Source organism: Nannobrachium achirus (genome assembly GCF_963921795.1).
Source record: "Nannobrachium achirus genome assembly, chromosome: 3".
Taxonomy (NCBI): Eukaryota; Metazoa; Chordata; class Actinopteri; order Myctophiformes; family Myctophidae; genus Nannobrachium; species Nannobrachium achirus.
The window spans coordinates 57,170,742-57,189,677 of record NC_137812.1 but is presented as its reverse complement, the minus strand read 5'-3'; the positions used below and the strand labels follow the sequence as shown (position 1 = coordinate 57,189,677).

The 18,936-nt window shown below is 42.6% G+C and overlaps 2 protein-coding genes across 2 annotated transcripts; both read left to right on the top strand.

Annotated features, from left to right (window-relative positions):
• Positions 1–227: 227 nt before the first annotated feature.
• Positions 228–7,201, top strand: LOC308282490 (methylsterol monooxygenase 1; the record flags this gene model as incomplete). Its single annotated transcript, XM_080722855.1, has 6 exons — positions 228–246; positions 2,099–2,385; positions 3,765–3,913; positions 4,505–4,631; positions 5,671–5,825; positions 7,012–7,201. The coding sequence occupies exons 2-6, from the start codon at positions 2,131–2,133 to the stop codon at positions 7,199–7,201; spliced, it is 876 nt and encodes a 291-aa protein (XP_080578981.1). The 5' UTR covers positions 228–246; positions 2,099–2,130.
• Positions 7,202–11,944: 4,743 nt separating this feature from the next.
• Positions 11,945–18,879, top strand: LOC308282337 (methylsterol monooxygenase 1-like; the record flags this gene model as incomplete). Its single annotated transcript, XM_080722684.1, has 5 exons — positions 11,945–12,199; positions 13,565–13,713; positions 13,857–13,983; positions 14,147–14,301; positions 18,687–18,879. The coding sequence occupies 5 exons, from the start codon at positions 11,945–11,947 to the stop codon at positions 18,877–18,879; spliced, it is 879 nt and encodes a 292-aa protein (XP_080578810.1).
• Between the last annotated feature and the right edge of the window lie 57 nt (positions 18,880–18,936).

The window sequence follows — 18,936 nt, the reverse complement described above, 5'->3', positions numbered from 1 at the left end:
AGCCCATCTCTGCTGCTAAACATCACTCCAAGTGGTATGAAAGCCCAGCTGGCCTCTGATTGGCTGTCGCTGTAGAAACTCTCTGCTCACTATCATCAGTCCATACCGTTGGCCAATCAGCGCTGCCGTTCGGCCCTCCGACGTCAGTCTCCTCTCCTCTGGACCAATCGGAATCCGGAATATTACTGCACTTCAGCCACACGGGCTGTCTCTTCGCTTCCAGGTAGACCGAGCAGACGCTGCAAGGTGAGAGCTTTTATTGTGCAAAATGAATGAATTTAATTGAATATTGCATTGATGCGGGAATATTTAGATGGCCTGATTGTTGTTGCATGACAGGAAGAGCTTGATCGCGGTGCTCGGCTGTGAATTTCGTGTTATTATAGCCTATTTGACTGCATATGTCGGCCTGTAAAGTGATATAAACACTGAATAATTTATTGTTTGAAAATAAGTTGTGTGTTATGTGTTATTCTCGGTACTCGCGGCCTCCAGTCAATATACTCGGATTTGGATTTGACAGATCTATTCTCCACAGAATAACTGGAAAAGGGAAACATCCGCGTGTTTTAATCTTTAGATATGTTTAAATGCAATATGCATTAGGCCTATTCTCTTTTGTCAGAATTTGTCAGTTTGCCCAATTTAATAGATGAATATTACCGATAAATACTTGAGTAATATTAACTGTATCTGTTCTGTATTAAGTTATAATTCGTGTGATAATGTCATGTATTGAATTCCAAATAGACTTGTTGTTGCCCATTGTAAGGTACTATACAGTAACAGTTATGTAATTATGTAAATGGCATGTTTAACCGGTCGATGTAGTCTACATTTTATCTATTTTTACGATTGTGTTTCATGTGCGTGAGCAAAGCCTGCTGGTTTTCTTTTGTTTTAGTTAGTGAAACAGTTTGTACACAGTGTTCGATCCTTTCAGACCATTGTGTGAAAGTAGCCATAAATTATAACTTCCAGCAGAGGGTGCTAATATTCGGACGTTTTGTCTCTCATAACCTCCGCATATTAGCATCCTCTCCTGTAGTTATAATTTATGGCTAGTGTGAAAGATAGCCTCGACACAAGACTGATGACCGATGACCGTCATGATCCAAGCCGAGGCTTTGTGAAAGAATGCTTTTGGAGAGTTGGATGAGTGCTTTTGACATGATGTTACTGTTATTACAGGTGTATGCCAGTAGGCTATATTATATTCTTTATATAAGTAGGCCTATATTAATATAGACTAATGTTTCTTGTTTCCCACCTCTCACCTCACCAAGTCTTTGTACATTCCTGTTTTGTTCACCTGCAGCTGTCATTTTAACTATTTATTACTGGTATACGTGAGGTGTTTGTGTTTTTAAATCATATATATAACATCCCCTAGGAAACTAGGAGCAGTGCAATACAATTCAGACCAATGTAGAATGCTTAAGAATTTAATCAGGACTCATCGGAACAATATCGGAGCATTCTACATTATACACACCTGATAAAGAGTATAATACCTAGTATTTTACTCACAAAAGTAGTCAGTGGTTCTCAAACTTTTAATTTTTTTAAAGGACCTCCATAACTCAGAGAGTGTATATGGATCCAACCCTAACCTCAGTAAACCTATGCCTAACCCTAACCCTAACCTTAACCTCAGTAAAACTATGCCTAACCCTAACCTTAACCTCAGTAAAACTATGCCTAAACCTAACCCCTAACCCTAACCACACCCGGTGCGCATTTACGAACGCACCCTTTGATACACTCTGACTGAATCACCAGCAGAAAACACTCTCCCGGAAAGAGAGAGAGAGCTGATGACTTATGCAACACAGGTCTTCAGTTACGCTTCATTTATATACTCATGCCAAAAGCTCACAACACATGGGCTTGTAGGCTTTAAAATCTGTGATCACACGATCACTATTGTGGTCAGAAAACTGACCCCTACTCAGTACTACTATATAATAAACTAAAGGATGCTTTAAAACCTTAGGCTTTAAGCTGAATTTACATCCTTTGTCATAAGACTGTGTGTCTCACCGAAAACACTAAAAATGATTTCCTACTAAAAAGCTTTTTGTTTCTTTCCTTCCAGTCGTCTCCCTCACACACTCACCTTGCATCATCATGGAAGTCAACGGCACATCCAACATCCTGGGCTCTGCGTACCTGGCGGTGGAGTACGTAGATGCGGTGTTGCCGCCCAACCCCTTCCAGCCCCCGCTGAAGCAGGCCTGGGATTACATGCTGGACAACTACACCAAGTTCCAGATCGCCACCTGGGGGTCGCTCTTCGTTCATGAGTTCATCTACTTCCTGTTCTGCGTACCTGGCTTCTTGTTCCAGTTCATGCCCTTCATGCAGAAGTATAAGATCCAGCAGGTAGGAGTGTGTGTGTGTGAGTGTAGCAGAGTAGTCTCGCGTAGCCAGACAACTATTCCACAATCTCCGAATGCTATATAGAGTCTGGAACGGCAGCTCCCGAACGGCGAGTATGGGAAGTAGCCAGTGCTGCACTGAACTGTAGTCCCACTGGAAACATAACAGAAACACAATAGCTCAGACAAAGTCATTCGAGCGGCCTATTCTTGTTATGAGTGTATTGTTTAAGAAAACATTTGAAAACAACATGGAAGTAACACCAACAACACCAGAGAAAGACGAAATAATGCCCCAACAAAAAAAAGAAAGGAGACATAACGCTTCCAGTAGGACTTGTTATTGCTACTGCACCAAGTGAGCGGTTGCGTCACATCCGCTTTATCTCGCACTCATCATTTCTATTCCGGTTTGCCAGACTGTATGCCGGGAGCATTTGGCCAAATCGCGGAGGCAACAGTCTGGCCACGCGAGACTAGTAGCAGAGTGACTCACTGCCTCAGCCTGATGGCCTCATAAGTCTAATATTTCCCCACAGTCCACAGGGATATCTATTTGGTCTGATGGTTAAGATGTTAGACTTTCACGCCGAGTGAGAATGACATTTACATCAAATTCACACAAACAGTCGTATGGCTCAAGAACTGAACTGAACTGAAGGTTCTTTGGAGAGGACTGATTGCCACCTTCCTCACTACAGCAGGAGGCTGTGCGGCAATTTGTTCAGCTTTGTCAGACAGAGCGGCAGCCAAGCAGAAGCATACCCACGATCCACATCACATTTTGGCTTTTTATATGGCTTTATTGATAGTATACAGTTTAGACTGGAAATCAGATCGGGCTTTGCAGCCTTGGTGCCTGCACCTCCTGGCCAGTGGTCCGGGCCGATGTTTCAGATGCTTAGTTTGTACACACCCATTTAGCAGAAATACAGTAGAACTCTTGACTGCCACTGGCGTGAATGCTGTATTAGAGAGTAAAGCCCTTTGCACACAGGAGAGTTGCGTTTTTTTCGTTTGCGGCATGAATAAAACGCATTGGATTTGGTGTGCAAGGCTGTGCGGAATCGGCGCTGCGGATCCAAAAAGGAGTCATAAAAGGAGTGATGAGTTTTTTACCGCATGCGACAAGATGCACGAATCGAACTGGGTTCGATCGAGAAAAAAACGCACGGCGGCAGCCACTCGTCGGACGGCTAATTCGGAGCCGGTGTGCATGAGGTCATAGAGAATCATTGTTTTCTTTTCAAAAAATTATATTGTCCGTTTTATCCGTGCGGTTAAACGCGCCTGTGTGCAAAGGGCTTTAGACTGAGTGTAAGTGTGCAAATTAACTAAACTGACCCCCCCCCCCCCTGCATGTGTGTTTGCATGGCTATGCAGGACAAGCCTGAGACTTGGGAGAAACAATGGAAGTGTTTCAAGATGTTGCTGTTCAACCACTTCTGCATCCAGCTGCCTCTCATCTGTGGCACGTACTACTTCACTGAGTTCTTCAACATCCCCTACGACTGGGACTCCATGCCCCGCTGGTCAGTGGCAACATACCATAATACAGTACACATCAGAGTTGTGATATGCTACAATTCAGTACACAATGCCTAGAGTTGAGTAGAATTCAATATGACGAAAGTCTGTCGGGATTGTGTACAACAGTGGTTCTCAACCTGTGGGTCGGGACCCCCAGGGGGGTCCCCAAATTATTTTGGGGGGTCCCCAGATGATTAACTTAATGTACAATGATGTTTTCTCACTCAACAGTAAACAAACCAACTTAAAGTTCAAGTGTATAGAGGGTTTATGCACATTTCTAAAGTAACAATTAAAGGGCTTTTTAATACCTCTAAATGACAAATTAAACATTGGCCAAATTGTCAAAGGCAGAAATTGATTGACAAAATGTAATTCCTCAACTCTTAGTGCTCGTCAGGGTAGGGGGGTCCCCAGTTAAAATATGATTATTTTGGGGTAACAGCCTGAAAAGGTTGAGAACCACTGGTACCAATATAGTGAGCTCAGGAATCTGAGTGAAACGTCTTCATCTCTGATGTTAACAGTTTAATAATGATAATGATATACTCTCTCTCTCTCTCTCTCTCTCTCTCTCTCTCTCTCTCCACCAGGTCGTACCTGCTGGCTCAGTGTTTTGGCTGTGCTGTGGTCGAGGACACCTGGCACTACTTCCTTCATCGGGCGCTGCACCACCGCCGTATCTACAAATACATCCATAAGGTCCACCATGAGTTTACTGTGAGTAATACTAATAATAATGCGCACACACACACACACACACACACACACACACACACACACACACACACACACACAAACAAGCTCCATGGAGTACGTCTAGCAGAGTTGTCCTGCCTGAAACCCTGAAGTTTAACCGTGGCTAGAGAGGGATTCTCCCTTAGCTGAGAGGTTTATTCCTGTTTTGAGTTTTACAGTGGCAGATCCGGATTCGATTCCAGGTGGTGGCATTAGGAGCTCGTAGCAGAGTAGCCCGGGGCTTAAAAGTCTAAATATTCCCCTTAGGGGGAGACCCAGTATAAATCATTGGAATGCAGAACAAATGCTTAAACTAAGGCCTAGAAATCCTCTGATCTTTTTTAAAGGACAACAAACATATTTTAGAAGGTAATTAGAGAAAAGAAAAGATGAAAAAAGAAAACAAATCTAATGTACTTTCTGTCATTTTAGCCATTTTAGCGATTTCAGTGGGTGGGGGCATGCGTACAAGTGGTTAAATATGTCTTTTTAGACACAATAAGCCGGAGATTTCTTTATTACTATTTACAGTAACACATCTGTCCATGGAAGATTGAGGTGCATCTTGGGAATGGTCTTATTGTGTCTAAAATGACATAATTAGCGACGTGTACGCATGCCCCCAACTACTGAAATCAAAATCATTAAAATGGCTAAAACAATTCACTCTTTGTCAAATCCCGCCCCATTTTGCTCGTGGGACAAAACAGCCAGGGCAGACGAAAGGACTTTCTCCCACTGCATAACTCCACCCCGGTAGCGAAAAGTGAATGTTTTTTTCTGGTTGGCCAGTCAGGGAGTCTCAGGGACCAATCAGAAGGCTGACAAACGGTCAATTGAAAGCAGTAAATGAAAACATTTTAACACTCATCTTCTCTAATTACAATCTAAAATATGAACCCTTGTTGTAAAAAAACAAAGTTGTGCTTTGAATGCATGCAAACACACACACACACACATAGTGTACCACAAGCCCAACCACACAAACACCTATGTGACCTCTTTTATTTCTGTCCTCCAGTCTCCGTTCGGCATGCAGGCAGAGTACGCTCACCCGGCCGAGACTCTGATCCTGGGATCTGGCTTCTTCATCGGTATCATGATCTTCTGTAACCACGTGGTACTGCTGTGGGCCTGGGTTGCCTTCCGTCTCCTGGAGACCATCGACGTTCACAGGTAAAAGAAGAAAGAAAGAAATCCTTTCTTTCCTCATTGGCCAGAATTTAAGAGAGAGAGAGAGAGAGAGCTTGCAGGGGTTTAGTGTCTTCCTTGATTACATTTAAATTGGACAGATCCTGTGTCTTCAGTTGAACTTCATTTGGACACAGGGCATGTGTCTTCCTCGATTACATTTAAATAGGACACATGCCCAATGTCCAAATGAAGTCCAGCGGATAATAACTCAAAAAGGCTAAATGGCTGGTGTTTTATTTATTTTATTTAACCATTGAAATTAGAAATCTCTTTTCCAATGGAGCTCTGGGACACAACAGGCAGCAGTGCCATTTAAAAACAAAGGAAAAAAGCACAAGAACACAATAAAGCTTTATTTAAACAACCTATAGTGTATAGAAATTGAAAACACGGCTATTACAATAACCTGTCAACTAAAAACATTGACTCAAGGACAAAAATTAGAGTTCTTTCTTTTTCTTTATTTTTTTACATTTCCTCGCAGCCATGGAGCAACACTGCAGCAGCAGACATGCTAATGATAAGAACTTGCCATTACCTGAATCCACCACAAGAGGGTGATAGAAGTCAGCAGATTGACTATAGATGTATATGGCTTTAAATTAGTTATAAATGCATTCTCAAATATTTCTAATTTAGTTTCAAGATACTTTAGTGGTATGTGGTAAGTTTGGCAGTGGCCAGTTTTCATTAGCCTTTATATGACAGGCCAGAACATGGGCTAATTTAAGAAATGGAAGATTCTTACTGTTCAACAAGGAATATAAGGTTCAGGAGGCAGCAGCCTAAATACAAACACACTATTCATTTTATAATACAGTTTGAGTTTGACAAGCGAACTCTATGTCCACAAATACAGTATATTAATCCTAACTGATGCGCTCTTTCATCACAGAGTCTGAAATGATGTCACGATTGCATTATTCAGGAATACATGAATAGAGCCAGTTCATTCAAATATAAGTGACAGAACTCACTTGGACACATCTGCTTTGTTTTGTGGTCGTTTGTGTGCTAAAACGATTAAAAAAAAGAAAGAAAAAAAACGTGATCGCTTGCTCCCCACTGAGGGGGCACAGAACAAGTAGAAATGGTGAAATAACTTGTTCCCTAAATTTCCTTCCTCTCTCTCTCTCTCTCTCTCTCCATCTCTCCATCTCTCTCTCAGTGGTTATGACATTCCTCTCAATCCCCTCCATCTCATCCCTTTCTACGCCGGCGCTCGCTTCCATGACTTCCACCACATGAACTTCGTGGGCAACTACGCCTCCACGTTCACCTGGTGGGACAAGCTGCTGAAGACAAACAGCCAGTACAACAAACACCTGCTGAAACAGGAGGGCAAGAAGGAGGAGTAAAACACACACACACACACGCACGCACGCACGCACGCACGCACGCACGCACGCACGCACGCACGCACGCACGCACGCACGCACGCACGCACGCACACACACACACACACACACACACACACACACACACACACACACACACACACACACACACACACACACTGTCTGTGTATGTACGTGCACAGCACACGTGCATCTCTGTGACACAAACACGTATCTTCCGGACTGAGCGTTGTAAGGAGCAGTGTGGTGGCGTGACTGCACCTCTAGGTGTTGAATCTCACTTGGATTTCCGTGCCTTGTTGTCTTCTTAAAGAAGTCTGCTGTCTGCTTCTCTCCATGGCTTTTTGAATGAATAAAACCCTGTAGAGCACAGATCTGACCTGTCGCTTTGCTTTGTCCTCGAATGAAGTAAGCTGTGCTTAAAAGCCATGGTGGTGTGAAATGCCTCCGTTTACCTCTGGGCCCATTTTCTCAAAGAGAAATGACCTGAATGATTCCATAAAGCACTTTAGCTTTTTATTTTCCATGTGATTTAATATTTGAAATGAGTTATGATCAGCTATTCATGTTGTAGTGGGGTTTCAGTTCAGCTGTCTCATGTTTAGGAAGCAGATGTTGGGAATGAAGACAGGCATGTTTTTAAGTGTGCTGATGTTACATTTAAACGAAAAGGGCAATGGATTATAGGGAACTGCTGGGCTGGACAGTCCTGATTTCATGACTATTAGTATGGGCAAATGTTTCGTTTAGTTTGGTTTTTATAAGAAAAAGTCATCCAAATGTTCTGTGATGTACTGTATTTCTCTTGCTGGAATAAATACAAACCTAAACAGATGTTTGACTTTGTGTTTGCCATTAAATCATGCTCAGTGTTCTTATTAGAAAACCAGTAATGCAAAACAAACAAGAGGTAGCCTACAGCCACCCATCAAAAGGCAGCATTGCATAGTGCATAGCTAACACCTAATCACAAATGAGCCTGAAAGTAAATTGCATATGTATACAGGATTAATCACAGTTTCAACACAGTTTGTTTTTTGTTCATCGTCCATGTCCTTTGTCAGGGCTCTAACAGCTGCCTGGTAACAAACTCTCTCAGCCTAGAGCCCTGGGCTTTGAGAGACCAGACCTCATTTTCGCAAACAGTCAGTTTCCAGGGTGGTTCCTGTCTTTTGTCATTCCTCTTGTTCTCCTAAAGCACCTGCTGCTGCCGGAACTGTCCATCAGGGACAGGAGGGAGCACCCTGTGGAGCTCCCTGTGGAGCCATCACGGTAGGGCCACCATGTTGAATCTGGGTGTACTGTGGATTCATGGGGATGGTCCAGTAATCTCAATTAGTTTAGTTGATTTACTTAAATGGCCCAAAGCCTGCCTTTTCATCGAACCAACGTATGTATTTTATTATTATATATATATATATATATATATATATATATATATTTTTTTTTTTTTTTTTTTTTTTTTTTTATGGCATCATGCCAAGCTGTCTACTAGGAGAGCGTTCGTCCATATGTATGCAAATTATTGTGTATGTGTACTGTCCGCTGTGATTTATTTTTATTTGTTGAATATTTTTCACATTCTGGGAACATGTTGTATGAATATCTGTCGTGTTTCATGAATTCATATTCTCAGAATCTCTTTCTCTGGCGCACCACTGACTATTATCAAGAAATAGAATCAAATGTATTTTTACATCACACAATTGCAGGTGTAACAGAATGGGTGCAATAATGTTTTTCGTGTGAATCTCTCAACATTGCAATTACAGGAAGAGCTAGAAGAGGGAAGAGAGAATAGAGAGGAAAGGAACACAGAACAGGTCAAATGACAGAAAGGCACGGACAAATCAAATAATACAAATACAAAAAGTCCATCATAGAGAAGACTAAGAAAGGTGCATGATTAAAAACTTTGCAATGGCTAGGTGGCAGTGGAACTATGGAAGGCAGAAATGTCTTGGAAAACACGTGCAGTATATGAAAATTGCAGCAGGTAAAACAATATCAGAGCAGTCTCATGGTTGGAACATGAAAACTATTCAGAAGGCTGGTGCTACTTCTGATACTCCAGTATTGCTTGCCTGGCTGGGGTCATGAATGTCCTTTATGATTCACCTTTGACTACCACCTTTTTTTTTCCTGTATTCCCTGGTGGGAGAGAAGCTCACCTCTCCTATGAAGGGCTTGGTTGTCTGCTCCACCTGCTGTAGTGCTGGTTTCCAGGCGGTGATGCCACTCGTCAGGATGCTCTCGACGGTGCTGTTGAGAAACACTGAGGATGCAGCGGTTCACCCTGATTTGATTGGCAGCCGAGGCGATGCTGAGCCTTCTTCACCACATGTACTGTGTCCCATTTGAGGCTGCTATATCCATAGCTACAGTACAGATTGCACAGGTAAGCCATGCTGGTGAGAGTGTATAGATGCCCATGTGCATCCTCCGATACACATAATAGTCATATATAGTGTGTAGTAGCGACAAGGATATAATACATCTCCTATGTTCCACATACATTTTCCCTCCCACTTCTCCTCCTCCACCCTTTCATCTTCCACTTTAGGGCCAGATTAAGACGTTCTTCCGTTCCGATTCCTTGGCTGTGTGCAAAGTTTCACAGCAACCAGATGATGCGTTTATGATTTGCCACTCACGCAAAATCTTGAAGCCAATCGTAGCCAATTGGAAGGGAATCTGACAAAGCTGTCAGATACGTCTGGATCACATGACTACAGAGATAATGTGCACCAATTTACAGTACATGTGTTTGGGACAAAATCTGGAGCTGTTTACAGACGGACAGATACAGAAAGACAGACTCACAGAACCGAAAACATACTCTCCCCCGGCTGTTCTGACCTGGAAGGGACAATATAGTTAATACAGGCAGTAATGATAATTCTTATCTCCACCAGGCTGGACTGTCAAAGGCCGGAGATTATGTTTTCGCCTGAGTCGCTCTGTGTGTCTGTTTGTTTGTTTGTTTGTTTGTTTGTTTATGTGTCTGAGTCTGTCTGTGAACAGCTTATCTCCGATCTGTGTGAAACGTTGCATGCAGCACAGCATACTCCCAGTAGTCCAAGGCAGAACCTTGCACAAGAAACGTGTCATTATGTCAGAGAACACAAAAGCCTCATTTCGCATTGACACACGCGTCGCGCACGCACACACGCACGCACACACACACACACACACACACACACACACACACACACACACACACACACACACACACACACACACACACACGCACACACACACACACACACACACGCGCACACACACACACACACACACACACACACACACACCCTCAGAGCCTCGTGTCCCAAGCTACAGCCCCGTGACCCCATGCGTTAATCCGGGCCTGGTCCTCTGTGCTACTGTGCAGGGCAGGCCATATACAGTACCTCTAAAGCAGAGTGAGCGAGATACAGAGAGAAAGAGGACACACAGATACAACATCACACGGATATACTCACCTCTGGCTCCCAGGTAGACGAAACAGACGCAGCCAGGTGAGAAGCTATGGAATTGTTGTGCAAAATGAATGAATTTAATTGAATATTGCATTGTTGCATGTCAGATTGAAGAACTTTGGGCTCTTGGGCGCAAATGTCAAATAGGCTATCTTTACAGCAAATGTTGGCCTGTAAGGTTATAGTATAAAAACACTGAGTTCGTTATTTGTGAATTCACTGGGAGTTCAGTTGAGTTTTATTCTATAGCTCCAAATGTCAAAAAATGTTGTTTAAATTGAAAAACCAATGCTCTATAGTATGACAGTAATAAATGCTATAGAGTGTTTGCTCAATAAAGGGGTCTCCCATTTATCGGCTTAAAACTTATAGTGTTCTAGTTCCAATTTCACTTGTTATCCTGTATCCTGACCTGTACGGGTTCTCTCTTGACTGGATCCGACCTGAAAATGCATATGTTTACTAAAGAGTTCGAGAATCAGGGAGACACAGCTGTTACTGAACACTCAATAACAAGTATTGCTATCAGAATATATAGCTATTTAACACTTTTTTAACAACAACAATGTCTTACTGCACCTTTAATCTTAAATCGTTTGGATTGGAGAGATCACCACAGAACAGGAAACGAGAAACATCCACTAGTTTTAATCTGTATCATGCTTTATTGTCTGCTTTTGTCTGATTAGACAGTTTGGTGGTGTTATAGATTTTCTTTGTTGTGGTGGAATAATTTGTTTATAATTTGTATGATAATAAGGACATATAGTACATGACCTTGAATTCAATTAAGGCTATTGTTGCCCAATGTAATTAACGTTGTAGTAAAGTAACAGTTAGTATAGTAGCCTAGTTATATAATTGTCCCCTAAGCCATTAGGCTTTTCAACACCTCAGCCAGCCATGAGGCTCATGAACTGGACTGTTGTTTAGTTTAGTTATCAACACGTGTTAAACTGTTGCACAATTAGTTTTCTTAATGTGTTCTTACACTGACGTCAGCGTCTACAGGGGGAGTTGTACACAGGTGCTGATATTAAGTAAAGTAAGGGATATGAATATGAAACGGTCACTGTTGAGAAATAAACCCTGACACTAGGGTCTTTATGCTTTGAAGGCCTGGCTTAAGCCTAATTTACATGCTTTGTCATAAGACAGCGTCACTCGTTGAACATGACGTAAAACATTGAGCCGACAAGAACACTTTTTTTGTCTCCTTCCAGATTTCCTTCACACACACACCCTGCATCAAGCGTTATACAACATGGAGGTTAATGGCACTGCCAACATCCTGGGTTCTGTGTACCTGGCAGTGGAGTACGTAGATGAGTTGTTGCCGCCCAACCCCTTCCAGCCCCCGCTGAAGCAGGCCTGGGGTTACATGCTGGACAACTACACCAAGTTTCAGATCGCCACCTGGGGGTCGCTCTTCGCTCATGAGTTCATCTACTTTGTGTGTTGTCTTCCTGGCTTCTTGTTCCAGTTCCTGCCTTTCATGCAGAAGTATAAGATCCAGCAGGTGAGTGTGTGTGTGTGTGTGTGTGTCTGTATGAGAGAGAAAGACAGAGAATTACGTTTACACCAAATGCATCTCTTGTCATATGGACTGATTGCAGCTAAGGAGCTAATTTTAATGTGTTGGAAATGGAAAGAGGTGCCCACAATGAAAAGATGGCTGACAGAGTTGACAGACACTCCATTTGAAAAAGAATTGATGCACCATAAAGGACAAACATGAACAATTTGAAAAGATATGGCAACTGACTGTAACAGGGTCTCCTGATCTTTTGTAATTCAGTCATTTGCAAATCCCGCCCCATTCTGCCCTGTTACTATGGTGGTACATTTGACCCTGGGCAGATTGTTTTTATAGTGGCAGTGAATGGGGGGAGAGGGTGTTTTCATTGCCTCATTATTGCAATTTAAAGTACCAAAGGAAAAACATCTAGGTGATATTAATAAAAAGGGAAGACAATTGCAAAACAGGGGGTTTCCCCGGAAATATATGTTTTAATTTGTTTAATCCCAGTGGGACAGAATCACCATTGCAGATTCTTTTATAGTGGAAGTGGATGGGATTTTTTTTTTCATAGCCTCATTACAGCTATATAAAGTACCAAAAAAAACACATCTACGTGATATTAATAAAAAGGGAAGAAAAAGGTACTGTAATTACATAGCAAAACAGTAGTTTCCCCCCGAAAATATATGTTTTAATTAGTTTAATCCTCTGGATCAGAGAGAGAATAGAAATAGAAAGAGAAAGCGCAGTGCATCTTGGGTAGGAAGATGACAGCCAGATTATAGTTCTCCTCACATAATAGGCTGGCTTTTCGTAATTCTGCCCATTTAAAATATATGTACCCAATCGTAACTCTTAGTTACATTGATAAGGTCCATAGTCCATAGTTTGTTGAAGCTTATTCATTATGATGAGCGAGATCGCTATCAGCTCACGGCGCCGTACTGCGCGAACGCCGTGCTCTGCAGAGCGGACCGTTGTTGAAAGCCTGAAGCAACATTCTCCACTGCACAAACTCCACCCCCGATAGCAAAAGTGAATGGTTTTTTCTGGTTGGCCAGTCAGGGAGTCTCAGGGACCAATCAGAAGGCTGACAAACGGTGAATTGAATAGCAGTCTGGGGTGGGGATGTGTCTTTTTTTCATTGCTTATTTTTTTAAATCAATAAAAGATATGTGAAACATTAGCGTACCCACAAAAGTCCATGTCACCTTCGTGGTTTGTACACACCCATTTAACAGAACAACAGAGTAGAAATATCGACCACCGCTGGTGTGAATTCGACATTAGAGAAAGTGTATGTTTACAAATTAACTTAATCGAATTGTATTCCTCTGTGTGTGTGTCTGTATTCCTATGCAGGACAAGCATGAGACTTTGGGGAACCAATGGAAGTGTTTTAAGATATTGATGTATAACCATTTCTGCATCCAGATGTTCCTCATCTCTGGAACATACTACTTCACAGAGTTCTTCAACATCCCTTACGAGTGGGACGCCATGCCCCGCTGGTCAGTGGGAATAATACGTATTATGTATTAATAAGTATTATGTCTTATTCACCATGATACAGTTTACATCAGAGTTGTGACCGTGCTATGCAGTACACAATGTCGACCGTTGAGACTCTCTCTTTCTCTCTCTCCCTCTCCAGGCCCTACGTGGTGGCTCAGTGTTTTGCCAGCGCTGTGGTCGAGGACACCTGGCACTACTTCCTTCATCGGGCGCTGCACCACCGTTGCATCTACAAATACATCCACAAGGTCCACCATGACTTTACTGTAAGTATAACACACATGCGCATGCATGTCGTGAGCCAGTAGATCCACTACTCTTGGTGCATGACAGCGCACAACCGAGTATAAACAAGCATTGGAATCCAATATACCACAACTTAAGCTACACAAACAAAATAACTGTGCGTCTGCTTCTCCTGTCCTCCAGGCTCCTTTCGGAATGCAGGCAGAGTACGCACACCCGGCCGAGACTGTGATCCTGGGAGCCGGCTTCTTCTTTGGTATCCTGATCTTCTGTAACCATGTGATACTGCTGTGGGCCTGGCTCGCCTTCCGTCTCCTGGAGACCATCGACGTTCACAGGTGAAAGATGAGAAAGAAATCCTTTCTTTCTGCGTTTGTCTGAATTGAATGCACCGACAGACATTAATTTGCCTTTAACCTAGTTTAGCTGACCCTCCAATCCAGAATGACATGAGAGACAGAGAGAGAGAGAGAGAGAGAGAGAGAGAGAGAGAGATGGCAGGGGTTCAGTGTCTTCCTCGATGACCTTTCAATTGGACACACGTCCAATTAGGTCGAACTGAACAGATACTAACTCAAAACAGCTAAATGGCTGGTTACGACTAGAGTTAATCAAACCTTTCCTCGCAGCCATGGAGCATCACTGCAGCAGCAGACATTATACCACCCATTATTACCATCCCATCCCAACTACTAATTGAAGCCGATGGGCCCCGAATCGCATGAAAGAGGTCTCACAGCACATGGTTGGTTCTACAGACTCCAACTTTCGCACACGGATAGCTCAGATCTTTGCCTACGTTCTCAGCTACTTCCCCTGCCGTTACTTTACTTGCATGATGTACAGATGTACAAAACAACATCTTTCAGTAGAACCGCCGATCCAACCAATATGCCCATAAAAGGGGACAAGGACTGGGAGATACAGAGATCTCCATATATAGGCACATATCCGTCACACTGACACGCATCGCTTGGTCCTACTGATGCCGTCAGTGTTCTCCATATATGGGTATCAGGGATCTCACTGTTTCTATGTCCCAAATGCTCACATTGCGGTGTATGGAAAGAGTAGAGAAAGGGTTTCTACTTGAAGGTGTGACTCTCATGTAATTGAGATGACTCATCAAACAATAGATAGGAAGAAGTTGCATTACCTGAATCCACCACAAGAGGGTGAGAGAATCTATTATTGCTACATGATTGTTACAAAAGTCAGTATTTTGAATTAGGCAAAATACTGACTTACTAGTCCTTACCCGTTCAAAGATATGAGCTCCGAAATGATGTGCAGTGTGTGGGTTATGGGATGTGCACTGTGCACACGGTATATGAGGGATGGAAAGTAACTTTAACTGGTTCTTGCATGATAATATGTAGGAGCATCAATGTAAGAAATACCCGTTTCGTTTAATGGCTATGTGTGTGTGTGTGTGTGTGTGTGTGTGTGTGTGTGTGTGTGTGTGTGTGTGTGTGTGTGTGTGCAGCGGTTTGGACCGTGAGACCATCCGCAGAGTAGTCTGTGTTTCTTTTTGAGAGGGTCGGTCTGCCTGAAAAACGCGTTTTGGAACGAAACGGTTACGTTTTGCGCGTTTGTGACGCCCTCTACGGGTGGAATTGGAAATGCTTCTGGGGATTCGTTGAGTAAGCCACCCGCAACCTGTGGCAGAAATTCAGTGTTGACTCGACGTTTTGTTTGTGATTTATGGCTATTGTTTGCAAAACGGGCCCCTCCCGCTAACTTTGGAAGCCCGTTACGAACGAACGGTATGGACTATCAAAATATCCCTTGACTATGTTCATTGCATGGGTTCAGAGATCATGTGTACCCATTTTCGTGACATTTGAAGAAAATATGTAGGAAAAGGAGCAAAAAGTGTGTTTTGGAGAAAATTCAAAATGGCGGAAAATCTATCCTGACGCAAATGGGCGGGGCCTATATGGGGAGATGCGTATTGACCCAAGGAATCCAGGGAAAAAAGAATTTTAATTTTTCGACCTACGGTTCAAGAGTTACAAGGCAAGTAGGCCGTTATAGCGCCACCATGAGGCAGAGTGGAAATGCTTTTGGGGATTCGTTGAGTATGCCACCCGCGACCCTTGGTTAAAATTCAGTGTTGACTCGACAATTTGTTTGTGCTTTACGGCTATTGTTTGCGGTCCCATCCTGCTAATAACTTTGGAAGCCCGTTACGAACGAACGGTACAGACTATCGACATATCCCTTGAGTATATTCATTGCATGGGTTCATAGATCATGTATACCGCTTTTTGCGACATTTGAAGAAAATATGTAGGAAAAGGAGCAAAAAGTGTGTTTTGGAGAAAATTCAAGATGGCGGAAAATCTAGCCTGGCGCAAATGGGCGTGGCCTATATCGGGAGATGCGTCTCGACCCACGGAATCCAGGGAAAAAATAATTTTAATTTTCCGACCTACGGTTCAAGAGTTACAGGCCGAAACGTAAAGTGGACTGTTATAGCGCCACCATGAGGCCAACTGACAAAGTTATTTTTTATTTAATCCTTGATATCATTATAAATCTCCTCTCAGAGTTTTGTAACTGTAGCCCCTATGGTTTGCGAGAAAAAAAATATTGAATGTGAGTTTTTGCGATTCCCATTATAAGTCAATGGGAAAAATTAATTCACTAATAAATTAATATCAATTAAACGATTTGTGAAAGTGAAAAAAGGGCTTCACAGTTGTGTCAGGTGTGTTCATATGCTAATGGTGATGCGATTTCAGATCAATTGCTCCAGCCACTGAGGAGAAACGCTGTGACAGACAGACAGACAGACACTCAGACACTCAGACACTCAGACAGACATTCGCTAAATTATATGTTATAGATATGATGCATTCTTAAATATTTCTAATGCAGTTTTATGAGTTGTAGTTGTACCAGAGTCTTCATGTTTCTATATAGTATGTGTGATGATTATCTATTGTCCCTGTTTGATTGAATAAAGAAGCCTGCAGTTAAAGTACATGCTCATCATTGACTCAACGAACAGAACAGTATGTTTCCATATCTTGTTGTGGAGACAGTAGAATGGCTGGCATGTACTGTATATTGAAGGGAGGAACTGACAGGTCCATGACGCAGCTTAAACCCTGGCATTACATCTGCAAAAAACTGTTTTATGCTTGTCATATCATCAACTTCCTGATTGTGTGCCACAGAATGTACTGTAGGACAGCACAATGATGCATGGCTGAAATTTAATAAACCGCCTAACCCCCCAAAACTTAGCCTCGTAAACCAGACTTTTCAGCCATAGACAAAGATACAATAAATATACACAATAAATAACACTTGATCGAATCATTGAAGTTAAAGTTAGTTCCATAGTCACATTAAAACAATAAAAGGGGCAATGAGGCCAAAATGTGTAGTCAATAAGTTACTCTATATTCTGTATATTTCTCATAAATAAAGTTCAAGTTACACATCTGTCTGTCTGTGGTGGGCATGCAGAAATAATATGGACTGGGCAGTGGCGACGGGTTGTCAATGCAATTACCCCGGCCGGCATTGACAGGCAGGCTGATAATGCGCCACATTATCAGCCTGAATATGTACACCCCCGACGAGAAGAGCCCTGCTGTCAGTACAAATCAACGTTGTTTGGCAACGGTTACGTCACAGTGCTGGTGCACACTCCAGTGCCTGGATGATGCCCACATATGGAGATACCTGATGTCACAATGCTGAAATCTGAGTTCCCAGAAGTTCTCGCCAGCTCTCGCATACAAACGGGATGCTGACTGTTCTCATGAAATGCTGGGTACCAAAACCTGAACATGCTGATCAGCATGAAAACCCCAGGATTACAAACTGAAAGCCTTGGTTGTCATCAGTGCAATTCGCAATTGTGAACCAGGGTGTGAATCAACATAAACTGTTGATTTGTACTGAGCTCGATCAGCAAGAGAGAGCAACAGGATGTGAGACAGAAACCTGACACTGATTGACGTGTTGCAAATCAATGCGTTGGTCAGCAAAATAACCCCAACAATGCAAGGCAACCCTCGTTTTCTGCTTGTCAAAGAATTAACAAAACTAAGAACAGGAACTATTACTGTACTTTACGATCAGTGCAACATTGGTTTACTGCAATGTTACTTATAGTGATGTTTAACGTATTAGTTGCTCCTGTGCACCATGAAAGAGGGAATATGGATTTAAATCGGTCACAAAATCACACTGTTAACACAAAACTGAACACAAACAAATCTGAATCTATCAATAACAAACAAACAATGTTACTTAGTTTTAGGAAAGTATCTGATTATTATATAGATATAAGGTGATCTCTAGCGCCACAAATTCAGTATCATTAGCAAACTGTTGTCCTCTTACATAACAGAATCTGACAGGTCACAGGATTCTGCGTAACATCAGATCTTTCAAATTCATAGTATGAATTACCCTTTCTCAAAAGTAAGTCACAGGACTCGTTTTTACATATACTGTAGCACAGATCTGCTTTGTTCATGGTCATTCCCTCACTCCCCTTACTCACAGGGCACAGGAGCAACCGATAAAGCTAGGTAGCCAAAGTTCAACATCACTGTAAAAGAATTATAGAAATGGTAGAAATAGCTAATCCCTACATTTCCACCTCCCCTCTCCCATCTCTCTCAATATTTACATACTGTATCTCTCTCTCTCTCTCTCTCTCTCTCTCTCTCTCTCTCTCTCTCTCTCTCTCTCTCAGTGGTTATGACATTCCTCTCAATCCTCTCTACCTCATCCCTTTCTACACTGGCTCTCGCTTCCATGACTTCCACCACATGAACGGCACAGGAAACTACGCCTCCTGTTTCACCTGGTGGGACAAGCTGTTCAAGACAGACATCCAGTATAACAAACACTCGCTCACGCTCACACAGGAGGGCAAGGAGGAGTAGCATGCATGCACGCACGCACGCACATCGCACGCACGCGCGCGCGCACACACACACACA